We start from the raw sequence: 24,263 nt of genomic DNA, 5'->3' as shown, positions 1-24,263 counted from the left end.
AATCTCCCTGAAGGAGAAATTAACCCTTGATCCTATCGAGGCATAAAGAAGCCACACTGTGACCCTGTATAGTGAAAGTGTATATATAAAAACGGTCTTACCCTCCATGATCCATGCTGTGGAACAGCCTCTCAAGTGTGAATTTCTTGTAGTGACGCTCTGACATGGACTTGAGTGTGTAACAGCAAGTAGTGAATCTCGTCAACACTGATTGCTCAGGAGCCGTTAGGCTCTAACTTTCATCAAAAACCTCCTATAGTGACGAAAGGCAAAGAATGACTGGGGGATAAGGGAAGTGGGAAGGATATTTAAGCATTTGGCTGGGGTGTCTTTGCCTCCTCCTGGTGGCCAGGTGTTTTATTTCCCAAAAGTAAGGAATGAAGTTGTGGACTCTCCCTGCCTTATGGAAGGAAAAGCAAACCCACAGAGCGCTAACCCAACACAAAAAAGAAAAAATAACACGTGGGAGAACACTGAGAATGTGATATTGTGCTCAAAAACAGACGGAACGAGCATGGAAAAATAAAACTGCGGGTGGAAAAAACAAACAAGCTAAGCCCGTATAAAATATGATGTGCGCTATCTTTGATGTATACTGATGACCCAACAGGAGGAGGCTAAAGACAGGTCCCTGTGACACCTTTGGTTGGAAGGCTTGTGACCAACTCCCATTGGTAGTAATTGTGCCACTACCCCATTCTCCCAATACTTCCTTCTATTTAACAGCAGGTTTCTGAATGGAAATGGGCCTCAAATCAGTCCGAGAACCCCTCTCACAGAAGAACATCAAAAGCACCTTCATTTTTCACCTTCCTCCTGCAGAGGCAAACACAAGATGGATTACCAGTAAAGTGGAAGAGGATTTATAGAGATCTTGTGGTTTGGGAATCTTTGCTTCCTCCTAGTGGCCAGGAAGAGTGATTTTCAGGAGTAATGGATTGTGGACTCTCACTACTTGTATGAAAAAAGGTAACTGATTGCACTGGGGGGGGGGGGCGATTACTAGGCATATGGGTGGAGCAAATCCCTGGATTGTAGGGGTGAGGGTTTTTTTGTCCTCCCCCTGGTGGATAGGGAAAGTAATCCCACTTGATGATCTCAAGGACTCTCACCATTTTATGAAAGAAATGATTAAACGTGATTCCATTAAAATCTCATTAAACTGACATTTTGGTCAGCTAAGCTATTACAAATTAAACATCAACCTTACATATAAATGTCTCCACTCAAGAACTAACTTACCTACAAAACATATATAATTTCCAATGGAATGCACATGCCAGTAAGATCTTAGGCACGTACTTAAGTCCTGATCCAGAAACCACAATTATGAAAAATTTCACATACAGACTAACAGAATTTCAGAACCTCCTCTCCTCATGGGAGTTTCGAGAGGTGTCATGGACAGGGAAAAAAGCTGCGATAAAGATTTCCTTTATACCCAAACTTACTTACCTGTTTAGATGTATCCCATATAACATCTACAGAGCCCTGTTAAATAAACTACAAAGTCTTGTCTCTACTTACGTTTGGAGAGGTATTAGACCCAGAACGTCTAGAACCACACTTCAGAGGCCAATTACGCATGGGGGATTAGCCCTCCCCAACGTTATACCATATTATACAGCAGCTAGACTATCACATTTGTTTAGCTGGAGTCTCACAGGTGAGCAACCCTGGTGGTTTGAGACAGAATTGTCAGTACTTCCGTTAGGACTTAATCTGTCCGATCTCTTATGGATCCCCCCTCACTACAGGGAAAAAACAGCTAACTTATCCCCAATAATTTCGCATGCCCTCCAGTTTTGGTGTCAGACGAGACACAACCCAGATTAAGCTCCACACCCCTCCCCCGTACTCACCATGAGTGGGGCTCTTTATTGTCTCCCAGACTCTCATCTCTTGTCTTGGCGAACTTTCGCCCCCATCTTGGCCATGGACCTCTATGACCAAGGACAGTGGCTAACACATACACAGTTATGCGCAAAATTCGAAATCCCCCCTTCTTTATATTTTGAAGCTTTCCGTCTCCACACATGGTTGAAATCATGGGGATATCCAGGGAAAAACTTAAGACCGCCTTCGCAATGGGAGACTAAATGGACCCTAGGAGAAGGTCTCACACACGCCCTATCTTTCCACTTCAATCTCCTACTTGAACCTACCACACATCATAAAATTGCCCAACACAGAGCCTGAGAAAGGGAGATAGGCTTCACAGCCAAAACCGATACATGGCACACACGTATCAATACAACTAAAAAACTTCTACACTGTGCCACTCTTTGGGAGCTACAGTACAAAATCCTTGTTCGTTGGCATTTGACACCCTCTACCCTACATAGGATTTATGGCACTCAATCTCCATTATGTTGGAGAGACTGTGGGCAATTGGGAACCTCCCTGCATATGTGGTGGTCCTGTCCCAGGATCCAACCACTCTAGTGGAAGCTTTTCAAAATATTTCACTCATTAAACATTTCCCTTCCATTCAAACCAGAGATAATTCTGCTTCACATGCACGTCCCTAATTTGACGCTTTCTAGAGAAGCCCTAGTAATATATCTCCTCATGGCTACAAAACTAATGATTGCCAGAAGGTGGAAACACAAGGACCCACCTCTTATATCTCAAGTGCTTCCCACAGTATATTACATCAAACAGATGGAACTATACTCCCATAGAATCCTAGATAGAGTAGACTTCTATCAAGAAACCTGGTCCCCATGGTTTGAGATTTACCCAGACTGATTTAGACTCCTAGTTACTGCCACTGAGTCCCCTCCCTCCCCCCATATACCCTACTCCTTATACTACACCTTGACCCCTCATGAAACATTGGGAACTGTTTTGTTAATGATATTATGGTTTTCTTTTTCCGATTTAGCTGCATAAGACATTCTTTACTATAAGTTTATATGAAAAACTTTGAGGTGCAGAGTTCTAGTTTCAGAGAAAAATAAATACATTAAAGTAATTTACTGTTAAATCTATTTAATGCTGTACAAGTTTTGTGATTAGCTTTGTCACCGGTTCTTGTTGTATAACTGGCTAATATGTATGTACAGTCCTGTGTATTATGTTATTGCTTTGTTTTTTTGTAGATGTATACTTGAATCTGCTACTCAACAAAATAAAAATAAAAATAAAAAAATCTAATTAAACTTTATTTTGAAAATAATGACAAAACAAAGAAAGGTAGTGAAACAAACCAGATTAATACAAAGAAGATATTATAACTACTGGAAATCATGAGTTATTTGAATAGTAAGACACCAAAAAAAAACTTACTTAGCTGAAGATATAACAATTGAATGTTTATCAGAGTTTAGAATTTTTGCTAAATGTGTGGCCACTGAATCTTCATAAGCTGATATCTGAAACTAAGAAGATAAAACACAATTAACATTTAAATGAAAGTGCAACAGTATTCTTGAAAAAACTATTTACAGATGTATTTATATATAAAAAAGGGAGTTTTTTTTATTCTTGAATTCCAGATATTTGAACTCTGTAGGAGTTTATATTTGTCCCTAGATGGCCACAGCAAATAAGTTAATATAAACAATTCTTAAGAGATTTTTTGTTTATAAAGAATCATCTGAGGACTGCAAACCAATGCATTTTTTTCAAACACAATTACAATTTTAAATGCTTTTTTAAAAAATGTTTACGTTTTATGGAGACATTTTGCAAAATTTTAAATGCTTTTTTAAAAAATGTTTACGTTTTATGGAGACATTTTGCAAAAACAGCATTTAATAGAAGATATACCATATGCAAATATAAAATATTGAATATAATGTACCATTAGTGGGACAAAAGTTCTAATGTTTATTTTTCTAGATTCTGTTTCATGACTACCATTTTATGTGGATAGAGAGAATACAATTTTGACAAGGTACACAGTTGCTCAATATTTATACTCAAAAACTGGAATCAGAATATCCTATGTGAGCACACGTGCACCAATTACATGCTCAACCATGTTTATATTCTCACAAAGGGACATCTAAAAAATCTGGTCTTCCTCCAGCCCTAAAAGATAAAGGTCGGTCACCAATGTGACCTATGCCATTACCACTAAAATCAACAGCAGTGGTCAGAGATTCAACACGAGGGATCTGCTGAATTCAATACATTGCTTTATATTCCAAACACTATACACTATAGTATAGAGTCAATAGATGAAGCTTGCTGAGAAGTGTTTACTGATCACTGTCATTCTATTATACGACTACAGATTTAAAAATGAGTGTTTCCTGATTGTAGACAGTTCCAATATCTACAGTTAGTGCTGGTCTATATATGAGGAGGAATATTCCCTTACTGTTGTCTAGGTAGGAAAAGAAAAACAACTTACTTGACATTCATCAGAATCCTCATCTGGAGTTAAAGGAAGAATAGAAGGCTTAGATGGTAATTTAAGCTCATACGACATAATACTCCATCTGAAATATAAAAGATAATATGTGTAGAGGCTTGACAGATTGTAACATCTTTGTTAAATTAAAAATATTTGTTGGGCCAGAATAGTTTTTATGTTTTTTTTCCCATAATATCTTTATTACTAAACTAAACAAGTGCACAATAAAAATATGATTTAACATCTACTCTGATAATAATAAGCAGTAGATTTTTTTCTGACAATTTTATTTTTTCTCCCATTTTACGGCCCCCTGTATCATGTGAAAGACATCAGCCAATCACAGACTAGTATACGTGTACCTGAGAACTTGTGTACGTGCTCAGTAGGATCTTGTTTCTGAGAAAGTGTGTTTAGAAAAAGACAAAATTTGATAATAGAAGTAAATTGGAAAGTGTCTTAAAACTGCATGTTCTATCTGAATCATAAAAGTTTATTTTGACTTGAGTGTCCCTTTAAGTCTGGACATTTTAAGGCTTAAAATACCTGGCTATTTACAGAAAATTATTAAAGCCATTAATACATTAAGAATTTCTTAAATGTTTATAGTTAAGAAATTCTGTCATTCGACCGGAGGAAAATGGAGAAAAAAGAAGCAACACAAGGTGTAGAGGTGCCTGAGGTTTAGACAAAAATAACTGTCTTAAAATAAAAGGGCGGGCCGTGGACTCACCATATCCGGAAAGAAATACATTTATCAGGTAAGCATAAATTTTGTTTTCTTTCCTAAGATATGGTGAGTCCACGGGATTATAAATTACTGTTGGGAATCAATACCCAAGCCAGAGGACACAGATGATAAGGGAGGGCCAAGACAGGGAACCTAAACAGAAGGCACCACCACTTGAAGAACCTTTCTCCCAAAGGAAGCCTCAGCCGAGGCAAAAGTATCAAATTTATAAAATTTGGAAAAAATATGCAAAGAGGACCAAGTTGCAGCCTTGCAAATCAGTTCCACAGAGGCCTCATTTTTGAAAGCATACAAAGAGAGAAGCGCTCTACCAGGAACGAACAACAGCTCAGTGGCTTGTTCTATGGCGATTTACCACCCGGAAGCAGCCTCTTTTAGACCAGTGTGCTTTTCACAGAAGAAAACTTTCCTGAAGTATATCAGTCTGATCCTGCCAAGTATGGTCAGTCCAGCCCCGAAATACCAGGCAATTCTCCTCTGAACAAGGAACATGACAACCCCAGACGATCGTTTCGGCCTCCTATGGGCCTCGTCAGTGAGGTGCAGCCACATTCCTCTAAGCACACTGGGCAAGGAGTCCACGTCTGGTTTCCCCCATCACCCATAGGGAGACTTCCCCAGGGTCATAATAATTTGCATACATTTTTGAAAGCCCAAGAAGAATAAACAGCCCTAGTAGAGTAAGCTGTGATTCTCTCAGGAGGCTGCTATCCAGCAGTCTCATATGCCAAATGAATAATACTTCTCAACCAGAGAGAAAGAGAAGTAGTAGTAGCTTTCTGACCCCTACGTTTCCCAGAAAAACAAACAAACAATGCAGAAGACTGGCGAAAGTCCTTAGTTGTCTGCAAATAGAATTTAAGAGCACGCACAACATTTAGGTTGTGCAACAAACGTTCCATATGAGAAGAATTAGGACAGAGAGAGAAGGAAAAACAATTTCCTGATTAATATTTCTATCCGAAACAACCTTAAGAAGAAAACCAAACTTGGTACGAAGAACAGCCTTATCTGCATGAAATATGAGATAAAGAGAATCACACTGCAAAGCTGAGAGTTCTGAAACTCTCCGAGCAGAAGAGATAGCAGTAAGAAACAAAATCTTTCAAGATAACAACTTAATATCTATGGAATGCATTGGCTCAAACGGAGCCTGTTGCAAAACTTTAGGAACAAGGTTAAGGCTCCATGGTGAAGCAACAGATTTTAACACAGGCCTGATTCTGACCAAGGCCTGACAAAAAGATTGCACATCTGGCGCGTCCGCCAGATGCTTGTGCAGTAAAATAGATAGAGCAGAAATCTGACCCTTCAGAGTATAGGTAGTATATTCGCCTCAAAAGGAATTGTAGTGATCACGTCCAATACCAGAAAAGGGCTGAGGAACTGGATACACGCCTTAGACAAAGGGGGTACCCAAATAGGGTCATTAATCGAGCCAACAAGGAAGTGGCAGTAATCAACCGTGACCACCTCTTGAGTGAAAAATGGGAAGGTAACAAGATCAAAAATAAGTTTGGAGGTGTTACATTTGTAACAGGTCACAGTAGTCAATACAAACAGATTTGTGGCATTGTAAAGAAGCATTTTAAACTTCTCAATGCCGACAACAAATTTGTTCCTTGTGTGGAAGAGGGCATTAGGTGCTCCTTTAGGCGAGGAATGACAATTGGAAATATGATTTCTCCATCTGATTTGTCCCCTCTACATGTCACACACAGCTCATGGCTCACACATTTAGGAATGTATAAATGTGGTAGAAATAAATGCAAACCATGTGAGTATGCGATATTGTCCAAAACGTTCAAATTCGAAACTACTCAGGAGTGTTTTGATATCAAACATTGTTGGAATTGTAACTCTTCCTACGTAATTTATCTTATCACCTGTGTTTTGTGCAGACGTCAGTATGTTGGACAAACAACTAGGGATGTTGGGTCACGAATTAGAGAGCATTTCTCTACCATCTCACTCGGAAAAATTACCACCCCTTTGGTCCAACATTTTGCCCTCTGTCACAACAAAAGCATTGAGTCCTTTAGGTGGCAGGTGATTGACAAAAACATTATTCGCAAGAGAGGAGGAGACAAAAATAAAATTCTCAGTAAAAATGAGATGTATTGGATCTTCAGGTTGGAGACAAGGGTCCCCTTGGGCTTCATCTCTGAATACGACTTGATCAATCATTGGCAAGCATGATGATACATCTACATTCAGCTCTAATTGTTGAGGTCACTATTACACTCCTTACATTTTTCAAATTTTCAATGAATATTAGCGTTTACAATAACCACACTCACTTTAGAACAGCAGTTTATAACGATTAGGTTTTTCATTTATTTATTTATTTATTATTATTATTTTTTCATTCATTTACTTCATATCATTTTATTTTTACAATTATTTAACACGTCTATTCAATGTTCTTTTCCCTTTTACATTGTCCTCTCATATAGCATAGTGGGTTAGGTCTTCTACCTTAGGAGGAGGTGTACATGAGTTCGATCCCTACCAAGATGTGGTTGCTCAGGAGTGCCACTATATGTAATTTTGAGTTAATAGTATATCCATATTTTTAACATATTATCCAGAATTAGAGAAACTACTTAGGGACTCTAGTCCACTTTCATTGAGAATATTAGTATTGTAGTTTATTTTAACTAACGAGTGTACACTTTAGGAGGACATATATGTTAGATTATCACAGCGGTTTTTACTATAGTACATCCAGTTCAGTGTAGTGAGATATCGTAATCCATGGGTTTTGCTCTATTTACATATATTAACATCTCTGTTAGACATATCCAGTAGTAAGACATATAGAGGGCTGTTTTCCCTTGAGGGTGTGTCAATTATTATTACTGAGTTCAACGACAGCTGTTTCTTTTGTTGTTTTAACCAATGGCTGTGTACATGGGATAATATAAGCTTGAATTATACCCTGTTTTAGTTAGGCTATGAATACGGCTTCTGCTGAAACGCGTATGCTTATCTACAAGCTGTACTTTGAACCTTTGTGCTGTAATGTATTTTATTGGTGGAGTTACCAAGAACTTTTAATACCCATATGGGTGAATAAATGCTAAGTTTTACATAACTTTGGATATTGCTCAGTTTCCTTTTCTTTTGCTCCTTCAGAGTACTGACAGACAAACCTTTCTCCAAACCTTCCTGGAGTAAGGATAAAAATTCTTTGAATCCTGACTCTACTCCAAAAGTATCCCTTGGATTACCACCAATAAAGATATTTATGCCATATCTTATGTTCAATCATTTTAGTGACAGGCTTACGAGCCTGAATCATGGTCTCAATGACCAACTCGGAAAAACCACGCTTAGATAAAATAAGCGTTTAATCTCCAAGCAGTCAGCTTCAGAAAAATGAGATTTGGATGAAGAAAAGGACCCTGAAGTAGAAGGTCCTTCCTCAGAGGAAGTCACCACAGCGGTAGAGACATTTCCACTTGGTCTGCATACCAGATCGTACAAGGCCACGCAGAAGCTATTCGAATCGCTGACTCTCTCTCCTGCTTGATCCGAGCAATGACTCACGGAAGGAGATCAAACAGAGGAAAAAGGTATGCCAACCTGAAGTTCCAAAGAACTGCCAGAGCATCTATCAGGAAGGCCTGAGGATCCCTTGACCTCAAATGATACTTTGGAAACTTGGCGTTCTGTCGAGATGCCATCAGATCCAATTCCAGTACCCCCATTTGATGGTTAACCTGGAGAACACTTTTGGATGGAGCTCCCACTCCCTGGGATGAAAAGTCTGTCTGCTTAGAAAATCCGCTTCCCAGTTGTCCACTCCCAGAATGTCTGAATGGAACCTGATAAACCGGGCTAAAGCAAGCTGAGGCCAAGCCATCAAGGCATTGAAGATCGCTCTCAACTTCAATTTGTTAATGGGGAGAACAGATTCCTCCTGAGATCCGAAGTCCCTGCAACTTCAACGAGTCCCAGACTGCTCCCCAGCCCAGCAGGCTGGCGTCCGTGGTCAGAATAACCCATGAGGGTCTCTGAAGGCATGTCCCCTGGGACAGCCACCATGGCAGAGAGTCTCTTGTTGATTGATCCAGAACTATCCTCTGAGACAGGTCAGCAAAATCCCTGTTCCATTGACTGAGCATGAATAACTGTAGAGCTCTCAAATGGAATTGAGCAAAGAGAACTATGTCCATGGAAGCTACCATCAAACCAATTACCTCCATACATTGGGCCACTGATGGCCATGAAGCAAACTGTAGAGATAGGCAAGAGGAAAGTATCTTGGCTCTTCTGACCTCCGTCAGAAATATTTTCATTGATAGTGAATCTATAATGGTTACTAAGAAGACCACTCTTGTAGCCGGAACAAGGGAACTCTTTTCCAAATTCACCTTCCATTCGTGGGAACGAAGAAAAGACAACAAGATCTATGTGTGAGATTTAGCTAGTTGAAAAGATAGCGCCTGAACCAGAATGTCATCAAGATAAGGTGCCACTGCAATTCCCCAAGATTGAAATACTGCCAACAGAGCTCTCATGACCTTTGAGAAAATTCTGGGAGCAGTGGCGAGGTCAAATGGAAGAGCCACAAACTGAAAATGTTTGTCCAGATAGGCAAATCTCAGACATTTGTGATGATCCTTGCGAATGGGAATGTGGAGGTACGCATCCTTCAGGTCTATGGTCGTAATGAACTGACCCTCTTGCACTAGAGGAAGAATGGTATGGATAGTCTCCATTTTGAAGGACGGCACTCTGAGAAACTTGTTGAGGTACTTTAGATCTAGAATAGGCCTGAAAGTTCCCTCTTTCTTGGGAGCAAACAGGTTGGAATAGAACCCTAGACCCTGTTACTGTACTGGGACTGGAACTATCACTCCCAGGAGGGAAAGATCCTGTACACATTTTAAGAATGCCTCTCTTTTTATCTGGTCTACAGATAATCTTGAAAGGTGGAATCTGCCCCTGGGAGAAAAGGTGTTGAATTCTAACTTGTAACCTTGGGATACTATGTCCACAGCCCATGGTTCGGGGACATCTCGCATCCATGCTTGAGAAAACCGAAACTCTGCCCCCCACTTGATCCGATCCCGGATCGGGGGCGAAATCCTTCATGCTGACTTAGACTCAGCTGTGGGCTTCTTAGATTGCTTCCCCTTGTTCCAAGATTGACTGGGTTTCCAAGTAGTTACGAAAGGAACGAAAATGACTCTGACGTCCTTTCGGCCTATTCTTCCTATCTTGTGGCAGAAAAGATCCTTTACCACCCGTGATGTCTGAAATAATTTCTGCAAACCCTGGTCCAAATAAGGTCTTACCGTTGTAAGGAAGCGCCAAAAGCCTAGACTTAGAGGAAACATCTGCTAACCAAGAATTAAGCCATAACGCTCTACGTGCCAAAATTGCGAAAGCAGATTTTGTCTCCCAACTTAATAACCTGCAATGAGGCGTCAGTAATAAAGGAATTGGCTAACTTGGCTAACTTAAGTGCCTTAATCCTATCCTGTAACTCCTCCAAAGGGGTCACTGCTTGGAGGGACTCAGACAAAGCATCAAACCAATATGCTGCCGCAATTGTCACTGTAGCAATACACAATGCCGGTTGCCATTGGAGACCCTGATGAATATACATCTTTTTCAAGTAATCCTCCAGCTTCTTGTCCATAGGGTCCTTGAAAGAGCAGCTATCCTCAATAGGAATAGTAGTTCTCTTAGCCACGGTAGAAATATCCCATTCCACCTTGGGTACCGTCTGCCATGACTCCTTAATGGAGTTCACCACCGGGAACATCTTTCTAAAAACCGGAGAGAGATAAAAAGGAATTCCAGGTCTCTCCCATTCTCGGGCAATAATCTCTGTAGCACAGTCTGGCACAGGAAACACATCCCCAGAGGAAGGGACGTCAAAGTATCTATTTAATTTGCTAGATTTCTTAGGATTCACGACAGTGGTATCGGAGTCGTCCAAAGAAGCCAAAACCTCCTTTAACAAAACACGAAGGTGTTCAAGTTTAGATCTGAAGGAAAATACTCCAGCACCAGAAGGAATTATACTATCCAAATCTGAGATTTCTCCCTCAGATTCTACCCAAGTATCCTCCTCTTCAGACATATGAGAAAGAGCAGGTTAGCCTGAACTGGATCAGAAACCTTACTATCTGATTCTCTAATTTTTCTCTTGCATCTTCTCTGAAGCATGGGAATGGCAGCTAATGCCTCAGACACCTCAGAGAAAACCTGGACAGCAATTTCAGCACGCAAATACACTCCTCCAGGAGATTGTGAGGAACCGCAGGGCACTGCATGTGATGACAATAAAGTTTGGGACGCTTGAGGAGAAGGCTGTGGCATTACCTGAACAGCATCAACCTGAGAGAATGGTAGCTCAGAAACAAAAAGTCTATCTTTGTACATTAAAGTTCTTTCAATACAAGAAGAACAAAAGGGCAAAGGGGGTTCCACTTGGTTATCAAAGCAAAGTTTGCACTCTACAGAAGGCACAGACACTTGGTCCATATTGCAAGTAAATTTCACACACACAAAAAAAATTTTATACTGTCTCTTTAAAATAGTGATTCCTAAAGTAATCAAAATATAGAACAGACCTTGCCAAATATAAAAATTGTTAATTTTTCAAACACCAAAGTTTGTCTTTTAGTAGAAAAACTACAAAACCTCTAATAATAGCCTCTACACCTCAGCGATATAGCTGAGGCGCCTAACTGCCCCCTCTGCGACACTGAGCGAATTGCGATTTAGATGAATAGCAGCTCTGGACTCCTAGAGTTATCCGTTGAAGCCGAGATCACAAAGGAAGCTACTAAAAGCTGCCCACTAAGATGTAAACCATGTGCTTTAGCATTCCCTGCCACCATAGAGAAGGATCCGCCTCTCCTGTGACATCAGAGGTGGTCCTGGTGGCCATAATAATTCTCATTCAAACAGCTATTTTTCCAGCCAATAGTGAAAAACACTGAGAGAAAAATAACATGTGCATATTAAGTCTGACTGGCTTCACTCTAACACTGGATTAACAAGGCAAGACATAAAAACATAAATTATGTTTACCAGATAATTTCCTTTCCTTCTGTACAGGGAGAGTCCACAGCTGCATTCATTACTTGTGGGAAATACAGAACCTGGCCACCAGGAGGAGGCAAAAACGCCTCAATCAAAGGCTTAAATACCTCCCCCACTTCCCTCATTCCCCAGTCATTCTGCCGTGGGAACAAGGAACAGTAGGAGAAATATCAGGGTGAAAAAGGTGCCAAAAGAAAAACAAATTAAATTTAAGACCGCCCATCGGAGAACACGGGCGGGAGCTGTGGACTCTCCCTGTACAGAAGGAAAGGAAATTATCTGGTTAGCATAATTTATGTTTTCCTTCTTAATACAGGGAGAGTCCACAGCTGCATTCATTACTTGTGGGAAATTATACCCAAGCTATAGAGGACACTAAATTCTAACGGGAGGGAAATAAGAGGCGGCCCAAATCTGAGGGCACCACAGCCTGCAACAAACCCATTATCCCGAAGTCTGCTTCAACAGAAGTAAAAAAGAAAAAGAATGCTAGGAGGACCAGATAGCTGCCCAACAATCAGAACCATAGAGATCTCATGCTAGAGACCCAAGATGACATCACTGCTCTCAAACTGAGCCATAACCTCTGAGGAAACTAGTGTCCCGCTGACCCCTAGGTCAAGTGAAAAAAAAAAACACCCCTCCACTAAAATAATGACGGCAACCAAGCCTCCATAGTCTAAAAAGAACAGCAAGGTCCGATTCCCTAAGAGGGGAAAAATACCCCATCCCATATAGAAAACCCTAACAAATCTCGTAACACAGCCTTAATAAAAAGGAAACTCCATTAAGAAGAACGTATTGCAAGATTGCAACACAGGGACTATGGCATGTAGAACACAATCTACAGGCAGAATAGATCATTGAAGAAAATAATTCAAAGACCACCTCCTGCATGGGTACAAAAGTAATCCGATGCACCACCCTAAAAAAAAAAGGCTAAACTTCAGACGGAGCAAAGGAACTTAACGCCTGAAAGATCAATGAACCTCTGAAACAGAAGAACAAACAGTAATCAAAAACTGCTTGCGAGCCCCCATTCAAGGAGAAAGAACTGCAGCCGGATTCAAAATGCAACCTTCCGCATGCTAGGCAGCTAAGGTAACCCTCAGGTGTGACAGCCAGAACTAGCTAGGAAGGCCCTTCTCCAGATCATCCTGGAGGAAAATAAAGAAAAAACCCTTGGATCCGATAGAGAGCAAGAATGATCTAGCTCCTCCCGACAAAGGGTGGATCACCAAACCTATGATAGATGACAAGAGACCAACTACTCGCTTACCGAAAGGACCGTAACCTTTCAGAAAACCCGTCTTGGCTAAGACCAAGCAACCTCTCGCAATCTGCTTCAGAGGAAAAAGATTCCATGGCGTAAAAAAACACGACCCAGCATATACCTGCAACAAGGGCGATGGAGGCAAAGCCACTAAACAACGATACGAACTTGCGGACATAAACAGAGCAATCGGTCACACTGACATCTTGCTCCTACTAGGATCGAACCATCCTCAACAGAGAGAGGCCTGGCCGAAAAAAGAAAAGGGTTAAAATAAACCTCCCAGGCACGATAAGGATCCAATATCTCTGTCTGAAGATCCCCGATAAAAGATCTACTTAAGAATGTTAAATATCACCAGAATCACATTCCAGCAGAGAAAACAGGAGCTTTAACATGGTTCAAACCCACAGCCCTCTGCTACAGGAGCAATGCAGCTAACCACTACACAACATCTCCCCTGAGTCCTTAAGAGGAAAACCAGGGATAGGTAAGGACGCTCTGAAAATTTGATTGGCTTCCCTAATCAGATACCAACCTTGAAAAAAGGAAAGATTGTAGGGAACATCCGTTCCTGAAGAGCCCGCTCATAGAATGGATCACTGACAATGAGCCGTAATTGGCCTACGCCCACCATCAAACACAAGATCCTCCCATCTACGCAGCAGGAACTCTCCTTCTCCAAAAGAGATCTACTCACTGAAGACAAAATCCTCAAAGCAGAATGCTCGGCTGAGGAACCATAGGAATAAAAAGGAAGGAATTCCTGATCCACAGACCCCCATAGGACACTCTCTCCCCACAGGCAGTGAATCGACAAAGTCAAAATCGCCCAGAAGAGCCGAGAGAAAAACTCTCTCAGGACAGGGAGATCTGAATGGAACACTGGGGATTGATTCCCCCAACCGATATTCTCTGTAAGTCTGCAAAGACAGATTTAGAAGAAAAAAAAAAACGCCATTCCAAAGACTCGGCTGGCTATATCACGCTCCACCCCAGTGCCAACGAAGGCCAGAAGGGGGACTTGAGGAAAAAACCTGATGAAGCCGAGATCACACAGGAAGCTACTAAAAGCTGCGCACTAAGATGAAAATCGCACACTTTAGCAGTCCCTGCCCCCATAGAAAAGGATCCGCCTCTCCTGTGACGTCAGAGGCGGTCCCGTTGGCCATAATAATTCTCATTCATATGGCTATTTTTGCAGCCAATAGTGAAAAACACAGAGAAAAAACATAATTTATGCTTACCTGATAAATTTATTTCTCTTGTAGTGTATCCAGTCCACGGATCATCCATTACTTGTGGGATATTCTCCTTCCCAACAGGAAGTTGCAAGAGGATCACCCACCCTCTGCTATATAGCTCCTCCCCTCACTGCCATATCCAGTCATTCGACCGAAACAAGCCGAGAAAGGAGAAACCATAGGGTGCAGTGGTGACTGTAGTTTAATTAAAATTTAGACCTGCCTGAAAAGGACAGGGCGGGCCGTGGACTGGATACACTACAAGAGAAATAAATTTATCAGGTAAGCATAAATTATGTTTTCTCTTGTTAAGTGTATCCAGTCCACGGATCATCCATTACTTGTGGGTTACCAATACCAAAGCTAAAGTACACGGATGATGGGAGGGACAAGGCAGGAACTTAAACGGAAGGAACCACTGCCTGTAGAACCTTTCTCCCAAAAACAGCCTCCGAAGAAGCAAAAGTATCAAATTTGTAAAATTTGGAAAAAGTATGAAGGGAAGACCAAGTTGCAGCCTTGCAAATCTGTTCAACAGAGGCCTAATTTTTAAAGGCCCAGGTGGAAGCCACAGCTCTAGTAGAATGAGCTGTAATCCTTTCAGAAGGCTGCTGTCCAGCAGTCTCATAGGCTAAACGGATTATACTCCGAAGCCAAAAAGAAAGAGAGGTTGCCGAGGCCTTCTGACCTCTATTCTGTCCAGAGTAAACAACAAACAGGTTAGATGTTTGGCGAAAATCTTTAGTAGCCTGTAAGTAAAACTTCAAGGCACGGACTACGTCTAGATTATGCAAAAGACGTTCCTTCTTTGAAGAAGGATTAGGACATAATGATGGAACAACAATCTCTTGATTGATATTCTTGTTAGAAACCACCTTAGGTAAAAACCCAGGTTTTGTACGCAGAACAACTTTATCTGAATGAAAGATCAGATAAGGAGAATCACAATGTAAGGCAGATAACTCCGAGACTCTTCGAGCCGAGGAAATAGCCATCATAAAAAGAACTTTCCATGAAAGAAGTTTGATATCAATAGAATGAAGGGGTTCAAACGGAACCCCTTGAAGAAATTTAAGAACCAAGTTTAAGCTCCATGGAGGAGCAACAGGTTCAAACACAGGCTTAATTCTAACTAAAGCCTGACAAAATGCCTGAACGTCTGGAACTTCTGCCAGACGCTTGTGTAAAAGAATAGACAGAGCAGAAATCTGTCCCTTTAAAGAACTAGCTGATAATCCTTTGTCCAAACCCTCTTGGAGGAAGGACAATATCCTAGGAATCCTAACCCTACTCCATGAGTAATTCTTGGATTCACACCAATGAAGATATTTACGCCATATCTTGTGGTAAATTTTCCTGGTGACAGGCTTTTGTGCCTGTATTAAGGTATCAATTACTGACTCGGAGAAGCCACGCTTTGATAGGATCAAGCGTTCAAACTCCATGCAGTCAGTCTCAGAGAAAGTAGATTTGGATGATTGAAAGGACCTTGTATTAGAAGGTCTTGTCTCAGAGGCAGAGTCCATGGTGGAACGGATGACATGTCCACTAGGTCTGCATACCAGGTCCTGCGTGGCCACGCAGGCGCTATCAATATCACCGATGCGGTTTCCTGTTTGATTTTGGCAATCAGACAAGGGAGCAGAGGAAACGGTGGAAACACATAAGCCAGGTTGAAGAACCAAGGCGCTACTAGAGCATCTATCAGTGCCGCTTCTGGGTCCCTGGACCTGGATCCATAACAAGGAAGCTTGGCGTTCTGGCGAGACGCCATGAGATCCAATTCTGGTTTGCCCCAACGGAGAACCAATTGAGCAAACACCTCCGGATGGAGTTCCCATTCCCCCGGATGAAAAGTCTGACGACTTAGAAAATCCGCCTCCCAGTTCTCTACACCTGGGATATGGATCGCTGACAGGTGGCAAGAGTGAGTCTCTGCCCAGCGAATTATCTTGGAGACTTCTGACATCGCTAGGGAACTCCTGGTTCCCCCTTGATGGTTGATGTAAGCCACAGTTGTGATGTTGTCCGACTGAAATCTGATGAACCTCAGTGTTGCTAGCTGAGGCCAAGCCAGAAGAGCATTGAATATTTATTGCGAGGAGTTTCTCCTCCTGAGTCCATGAACCCTGAGCCTTCAGGGAGTTCCAGACTGCACCCCAACCTAGAAGGCTGGTATCTGTTGTTACAATTGTCCAATCTGGTCTGCGAAAGGTCATACCCTTGGACAGATGGGCCCGAGATAACCACCGGAGAAGAGAATCTCTGGTTTCCTGATCCAGATTTAGTAGAGGGGACAAATCTGTGTAATCCCCATTCCACTGACTGAGCATGCATAATTGCAGCGGTCTGAGATGCAGGCGCGCGAATGGCACTATGTCCATCCCCGCTACCATTAAGCCGATTACTTCCATGCACTGAGCCACCGTGGGGCGCGGAATGGAGTGAAGAACACGGCAAGCATTTAGAAGTTTTGATAACCTGGACTCCGTCAGGTAAATTTTCATTTCTACAGAATCTATCAGAGTCCCTAGGAAGGAAACCCTCGTGAGAGGAGATAGAGAACGCTTTTCTTCGTTCACTTTCCACCCATGCGACCTCAGGAATGCCAGAACTATCTCTGTATGAGATTTGGCAATTTGAAAGCTTGACGCCTGTATCAGGATATCGTCCAGGTAAGGAGCCACCGCTATGCCTCGCGGTCTTAGGACCGCCAGAAGTGAGCCCAGAACCTTTGTAAAAATTATTGGGGCTGTAGCCAACCCGAATGGAAGAGCTACAAATTGGTAATGCCTGTCTAGAAAGGCAAACCTCAGGAACTGATGATGATTCTTGTGAATCGGAATGTGATGGTAGGCATCCTTTAAGTCCACTGTGGTCATGTACTGACCCTCTAGGATCATGGGTAAAATGGTTAGAATAGTTTCCATCTTGAATGACGGAACTCTGAGGAATTTCTTTAGGATCTTTAAATCCAAAATTGGTCTGAAGGTTCCCTCTTTTTTGGGAACCACAAACAGATTTGAATAAAACCCCTGTCCTTGTTCCGTCCGCGGAACTGGATGGATCACTCCCATTACAAGGAGATCTTGTACGCAGCTTAGGAATGCCTCTTTCTTTATCTGGTTTGCAGATAATCTTGAAAGGTGAAATCTCCCTTGTGGAGGAGAAGCTTTGAAGTCCAGAAGAAATCCCTGAGATATGATCTCCAACGCCCAGGGATCCTGAACATCTCTTGCCCACGCCTGGGCGAAGAGAGTCTGCCCCCTACTAGATGCGTTGTCTGATAGGGGGCCGCTCCTTCATGCTGTCATAGAGGCAGCAGCAGGCTTTCTGGCCTGCTTGCCCTTGTTCCAGGACTGGTTAGGTTTCCAGGCCTGCTTGGATTGAGCAAAAGTTCCCTCTTGTTTTGAAGCAGAGGAAGTTGATGCTGCACCTGCCTTGAAATTTCGAAAGGCACGAAAATTAGACTGTTTGGCTATTGATTTGGCCCTGTCCTGAGGAAGGGTATAACCCTTACCTCCAGTAATGTCAGCAATAATTTATTTCAAACCAGGCCCGAATAAGGTCTGCCCCTTGAAAGGAATGTTGAGTAATTTAGACTTTGAAGTCACATCAGCTGACCAGGATTTGAGCCATAGCGCCCTACGCGCCTGGATGGCGAATCCGAAATTCTTAGCCGTTAGTTTAGTCAAATGAACAATGGCATCAGAAACAAATGAGTTAGCTAGCTTAAGAGTTCTAAGCTTGTCAACAATTTCAGTCAATGGAGCTGTATGGATGGCATCTTCCAGGGCCTCAAACCAGAATGCCGCCGAAGCAGTGACAGGCGCAATTGCATGCAAGGGGCTGTAAAATAAAACCTTGTTGAATAAACATTTTCTTAAGGTAACCCTCTAATTTTTTTATCCATTGGATCTGAAAAAGCACAACTGTCCTCAACCGGGATAGTGGTACGCTTTGCTAAAGTAGAAACTGCTCCCTCCACCTTAGGGACAGTCTGCCATAAGTCCCGTGTAGTGGCATCTATTGGAAACATTTTTCTAAATATAGGAGGTGGGGAAAAGGGCACACCGTGCCTATCCCACTCCTTACTAATAATTTCTGTAAGCCTTTTAGGTATTAGAAAAACATCAGTACTCACCGGCACTGCATAGTATTTATCCAGCCTACACAATTTCTCTGGCACTGCAATTGTGTCACAGTCATTCAGAGCAGCTAATACCTCCCCAAGCAATACACGGAGGTTCTCAAGCTTAAATTTAAAATTAGAAATCTCTGAATCAGGTCTCCCCGATTCAGAGACGTCACCCACAGACTGAAGCTCTCCATCCTCAGGTTCTGCATATTGTGACGCAGTATCAGACATGGCTCTTACAGCATCTCTGTATCTCGTCTAACCCCAGAGCTATCGTGCTTGCCTCTCAATTCAGGCAATCTGGATAATACCTCTGACAGGGTATTATTCATGATTGCAGCCATGTCCTGCAAAGTAATCGCTATGGGCGTCCCTGATGTACTTGGCGCCATATTAGCGCGCGTCCCTTGAGCGGGAGGCGAAGGGTCCGACACGTGGGGAGAGTTAGTCGGCATAACTTCCCCCTCGACAGACCCCTCTGGTGACAATTCTTTTATAGATAAAGACTGATCTTTACTGTTTAAGGTGAAATCAATACATTTAGTACACATTCTCCTATGGGGCTCCACCATGGCTTTTAAACATAATGAACAAGTATCCTCTGTTTCAGACATGTTTGTACAGACTAGCAATGAGATTAGCAAGCTTGGAAAACACTTTAAACCAAGTTAACAAGCAATATAAAAAACGTTGCTGTGCCTTTAAGAGAAACAAATTTTGACAAAATTTGAAATAACAGTGAAAAAAGGCAGTTACACTAACAAAATTTTTACAGTGTATGTAACAAGTCAGCAGAGCATTGCACCCACTTGCAAATGGATGATTAACCCCTTAATAACAAAAACAGAATAATAAATGACAAAAACATTTTTTTAAACACAGTCACAACAACTGCCACAGTCTACTGTGATTGTTACCCTCCTCAAACACGACTTTGAAGCCTTTTGAGCCCTTCAGAGATGTCCTGGATCATGCAGAAAGAAGCTGAATGTCTCTGTCAGTATTTTTAGCTGCACAGAAAAGCACTAAAATAGGCCCTTCCCACTCATATTGCAACAGTGGAAAGCCTCAGGAACTGTTTCTAGGCAAAAATCAAACCAGCCATGTGGAAAAAAAAACTAGGCCCCAATAAGTTTTGTCACCAAACATATATAAAAACGATTAAACATGCCAGCAAACGTTTTATATTACACTTTTATAAGAGTATGTATCTCTATTAATAAGCCTGATACCAGTCGCTATCACTGCATTTAAGGCTTTACTTACATTAATCCGGTATCAGCAGCATTTTCTAGCAAATTCCATCCCTAGAAAAATATTAACTGCACATACCTTATTGCAGGAAAACCTGCACGCCATTCCCTCTCTGAAGTTACCTCACTCCTCAGAATATGTGAGAACAGCAATGGATCTTAGTTACTTCTGCTAAGATCATAGAAATCACAGGCAGATTCTTCTTCTAATGCTGCCTGAGATGAAACAGTACACTCCGGTACCATTTAAAAATAACAAACTTTTGATTGAAGTTAAAAAACTAACTATAATACACCACTCTCCTCTTACTACGTCCATCTTTGTTGAGAGTGGCAAGAGAATGACTGGATATGGCAGTGAGGGGAGGAGCTATACAGCAGCTCTGCTGTGGGTGATCCTCTTGCAACTTCCTGTTGGGAAGGAGAATATCCAACAAGTAATGGATGATCCGTGGACTGGATACACTTAACAAGAGAAATAACACGTGCATATTAAGTCCGACTGGCTTCACTCTTTTACCGGATTAACAGGGCAAGACAAAAACAAATTATGCTTTCCTTTCCTTCTGTACAGGGAGAGTCCACAGCCTCTGCCCACCACCAAACACGAGATCCTCCCATATCCGCAGGAGGAACTCTCCTTCTCCAAAAGAGATCTACCCACTGAGAGGTCCCAACTGGTAAGAACCCAGAAGACCAAATCCTCAAAGCAGAATGCTCGGCTGAGGAACCATAGGAATAAAACAGAAGGAACTCTTGATCCATGGACCCCCATAGGACACTCTCTCCCCACAGGCAGTGAATTGACAAAATCAAAATTGCCCTGAAAGAGCTGAGAGAAAAACTCTCTCAGGACAGGGAGATCTGAAAGAAACACTGGGGATCGATTACCCCAACCGATATTCTCTGTAAGTCTGTAAATACAGATTTAGAAAAAAAAAACACGCCATGCCTAAGACTCGGCCTCAGCTGGCTATATCAAGCTCCACCACAGTGCCAACAAAGGCCAGAAGGGGGACTTGGAGGACAAAACCCGATGAGGAAATTTGCAAGATCCAAGGAAAATAAATCCTGTTTGTAAGACAAAACAGCATCCAAGATCCACCCTGGTGTCTACACCAGAAAACTCAAGTCTAGATCAAAAAGACAGGAGAGAATCCCTAAAAGTCTCTTAACAGTCGATGGTAAAAAAAAAAAAAAAAAAAGGCAAAGAATGACTGGGGGATGAGGGAAGTGGAGGAGGTATTTAAGCCTTTGGCTGGGGTGTCTTTGCCTTCTCCTGGTGGCTAGGTTCTGCATTTCCCACAAGTAATGAATGCAGCTGTGGACTCTTCCTGTATTAAGAAGGAAATAACATACTGAGCCACCAATGAGTCCCAAGAACTTCATCTACTATCTTAAAGAATCATCCCTCTTAATTTTTATGTTACACAGTGCCTGCTTCCTGCCTTTATGCATCCTGAACTTCTGGAATGTAAAAGTAACATATAAAGTGCAGCCAAAAAACTGCTGTAGTGCCAGAGTTCTTCCAATAAGAAACTAAAAATAGCACTTACCTGCACCCTTGACTGTCTGGCAGGAGGACAGCTCACCCAGCATGAGAGTAGGTCACTCCTCACAGAGACCTGTGGAAAGAAGAAAGGACAGAGTAAATCTACTCTGGCTTTCTATATCAGGGCAGCAATTTGTCAGGAAAATGCAGTGAAGCCCACCTCACAAGTTCCAAACTGCTTGAAAGCCACCACTGCCCTACTGAAGAGACTAATGGGGAACATCATAAGAGGAAAGATCAGAGCAAATCTACTCTGGCTTTCAAAATAATAAAATCTTGATTGTTGAAAATCTTCTTCAGACACCAAAACTTCACCACCTTCTTGCACTGAAGGCAAAGAGAATGACTGGGGATTGTGGGAAGGAAAGTGATACTTAACAGCTTTGCTGTGGTGCTCTTTGCCTCCTCCTGCTGGCCAGGAGTGATATTCCCAACAGTAATTGATGATCCCGTGGACTCACCATATCTTAGGAAAGAAATATTTTTAGCATGTTTAGCTGTTCTTTCATAAACCGGACACAAAAACTTTGAGTCATATGTGACTTTACAAGACAAAAACACACATAGGGCGATCATATTATTTCATTTGTGATTAAAGGTGAAGATGTTTACCTGTCCAGCATCTTTGTACTTGCCCTTTCTAACTTCTCCAGAACCTGAGGCAACTGAGCATCGTCATCACATGAATTACCCCAGCCAAGAACCCTGGCCAAGTCATTTCCAGTACCCAATGGAAGCACTCCCAGCTGACACTAAAAAAATGACATTTATAACAGTCATTCATTCCTCATTACAGTATATTCTAGACAAAGAATACATGTAAAAACAGTATTGTGATAAGTTTATTCTGTTCTTAGGGATGGCACATGAAGTTGGACACAATTATTGACCAACCACTGGATTAAATGCAGAACATTTAGAAAATAATACAATGTTCAACATGGCACTAAACATTGTGTGGGCCAGCATCCGTCTATAGGATGGAGTAGCAAAGAGGATGTGGTCCACATATAAAAACAATAATATCTTTTGTATCTGCAACAAAGAAATGATGGCAGAAAATACTTTTGTGAATACACTCAGGGCTGTTGTCACAACCTGGAAATGTTTCTGACCAGAGGCAAAGCAGGAAAACGAATGCATTGGGGGTAGAAATGGATATGGAGATCAATGTATTCATTCTGCTACAACAAAATGTTGCTGGAATAAAAGGGGCAGTAAGAAATCCCTATCTATATATATATATATATATATATATATATATATATTCTTTATTTTATATATATATATACACACACATACAAACAAACAATTGTATGCAAGGTTTATAAATAATTGGGTGTTTGGATCAGCAATTTCATTTTGATCTATCAAATAACTGAAGGACAAAGTACTATTTCAGTAGTGAAATTAGGTTTATTGGATTAACAGAAAATGTGCAATATGCATCGAAAGAAATTAGAGAGGTGCATAAATTTGGGCACCCCAACAGAAATAGTGCATCAATATTTAGTAGAGCCTCATTTAGCAGAAATAACAGCCTCTAGACGCTTTCTATAGCCTGTAATGAGTGTCTGGATTCTCGATGAAGGTATTTTGGACCATTCCTCCTTGCAAAACATCTCCAGTTCAGTTAGGTTTGATGGTTGTCGAGCATGGACAGCCCGCTTCAAATCACCCCACAGATTTTCAATGATATTGAGGTCTGGGGACTGGGATGGCCATGCCAGAGAAGATTTTGAGCAGTGTGTTTGGGTCGTTGTCTTGTTAAAATATCCAGCCCCCGAGTAACTTCAACTTTATGACTGATTCCTCAATATTATTCTAAAATATCTGCTGATATTGAGAAGCATCCATGCGACCCTCAAGTTTAACAAGAATCCCAGTACCGGCACTGGCCACACAGCCCCACAGCGTGGAACATCCACCAAATTTTACTGTGGGTAGCAAGTGTTTGTCTTGGAACGCTGGGTTCTTTTGCCGCCATGCATAACGCCCCTTGTTATGACCAAATAACTCAATCTTTGTTTCATCAGTCCACAGCACCTTCTTCCAAAATGAAGCTGGCTTGTCCAAATGTGCGTATGCATACCTCAAGCGACTCTGTTTGTGGCATGTGTGCAAAAAAGGCTTCTTCCGCATCACTCTCCCATACAGCTTCTCCTTGTGCAAAGTGCGCAAAATTGTTAAACGATGCACAGTGACATCATCTGCAGCAAGATGATGTTGTAGGTCTTTGGAGGTGGTCTGTGGGCTGTTTTCGCCATCCTTTGCCTTTGCCTCTCCGATATTTTACTTGGCCTGCCACTTCTGGCCTTAACAAGAACTGTGCCTGTGGTCTTCCATTTCCTCACAGTGGACACTGACAGCTTAAATCTCTGCAATAGCTTTTTGTAGCCTTCCCCTACACCATAATGTTGAACAATCTTTGTTTTCAGGTCATTTGAAAGTTGTTTTGAGGCCCCCATGTTGCCACTCTTCAGAGGAGAGTCAAAGAAAACAACAACAACTTGCAATTGGTCACCTTAAATACCTTTTCTCATAATTGGATGCACCTGTCTATGAAGTTCAAGGCTTAATGGGCTCACATAACCAATTGCGTGTTCCAATTAATCAGT

General features: G+C 41.8%; 1 protein-coding gene across 1 annotated transcript in view; it reads right to left on the bottom strand.

Moving 5' to 3' along the window:
* Positions 1-24,263, bottom strand: part of DGKH (diacylglycerol kinase eta) — an 800,492-nt gene that overhangs the window by 288,112 nt on the left and 488,117 nt on the right. The window contains 3 exon segments of the mRNA XM_053705494.1: positions 3,292-3,383; positions 4,364-4,451; positions 22,258-22,397. Coding sequence (XP_053561469.1) covers positions 3,292-3,383; positions 4,364-4,451; positions 22,258-22,397 — 320 coding nt within the window.

Source organism: Bombina bombina, chromosome 3, assembly GCF_027579735.1.
Source record: "Bombina bombina isolate aBomBom1 chromosome 3, aBomBom1.pri, whole genome shotgun sequence".
Lineage (NCBI taxonomy): Eukaryota > Metazoa > Chordata > Amphibia > Anura > Bombinatoridae > Bombina > Bombina bombina.
Note: the sequence above shows the minus strand (reverse complement) of the source record. Positions and strands in the feature narration are given on the sequence as shown.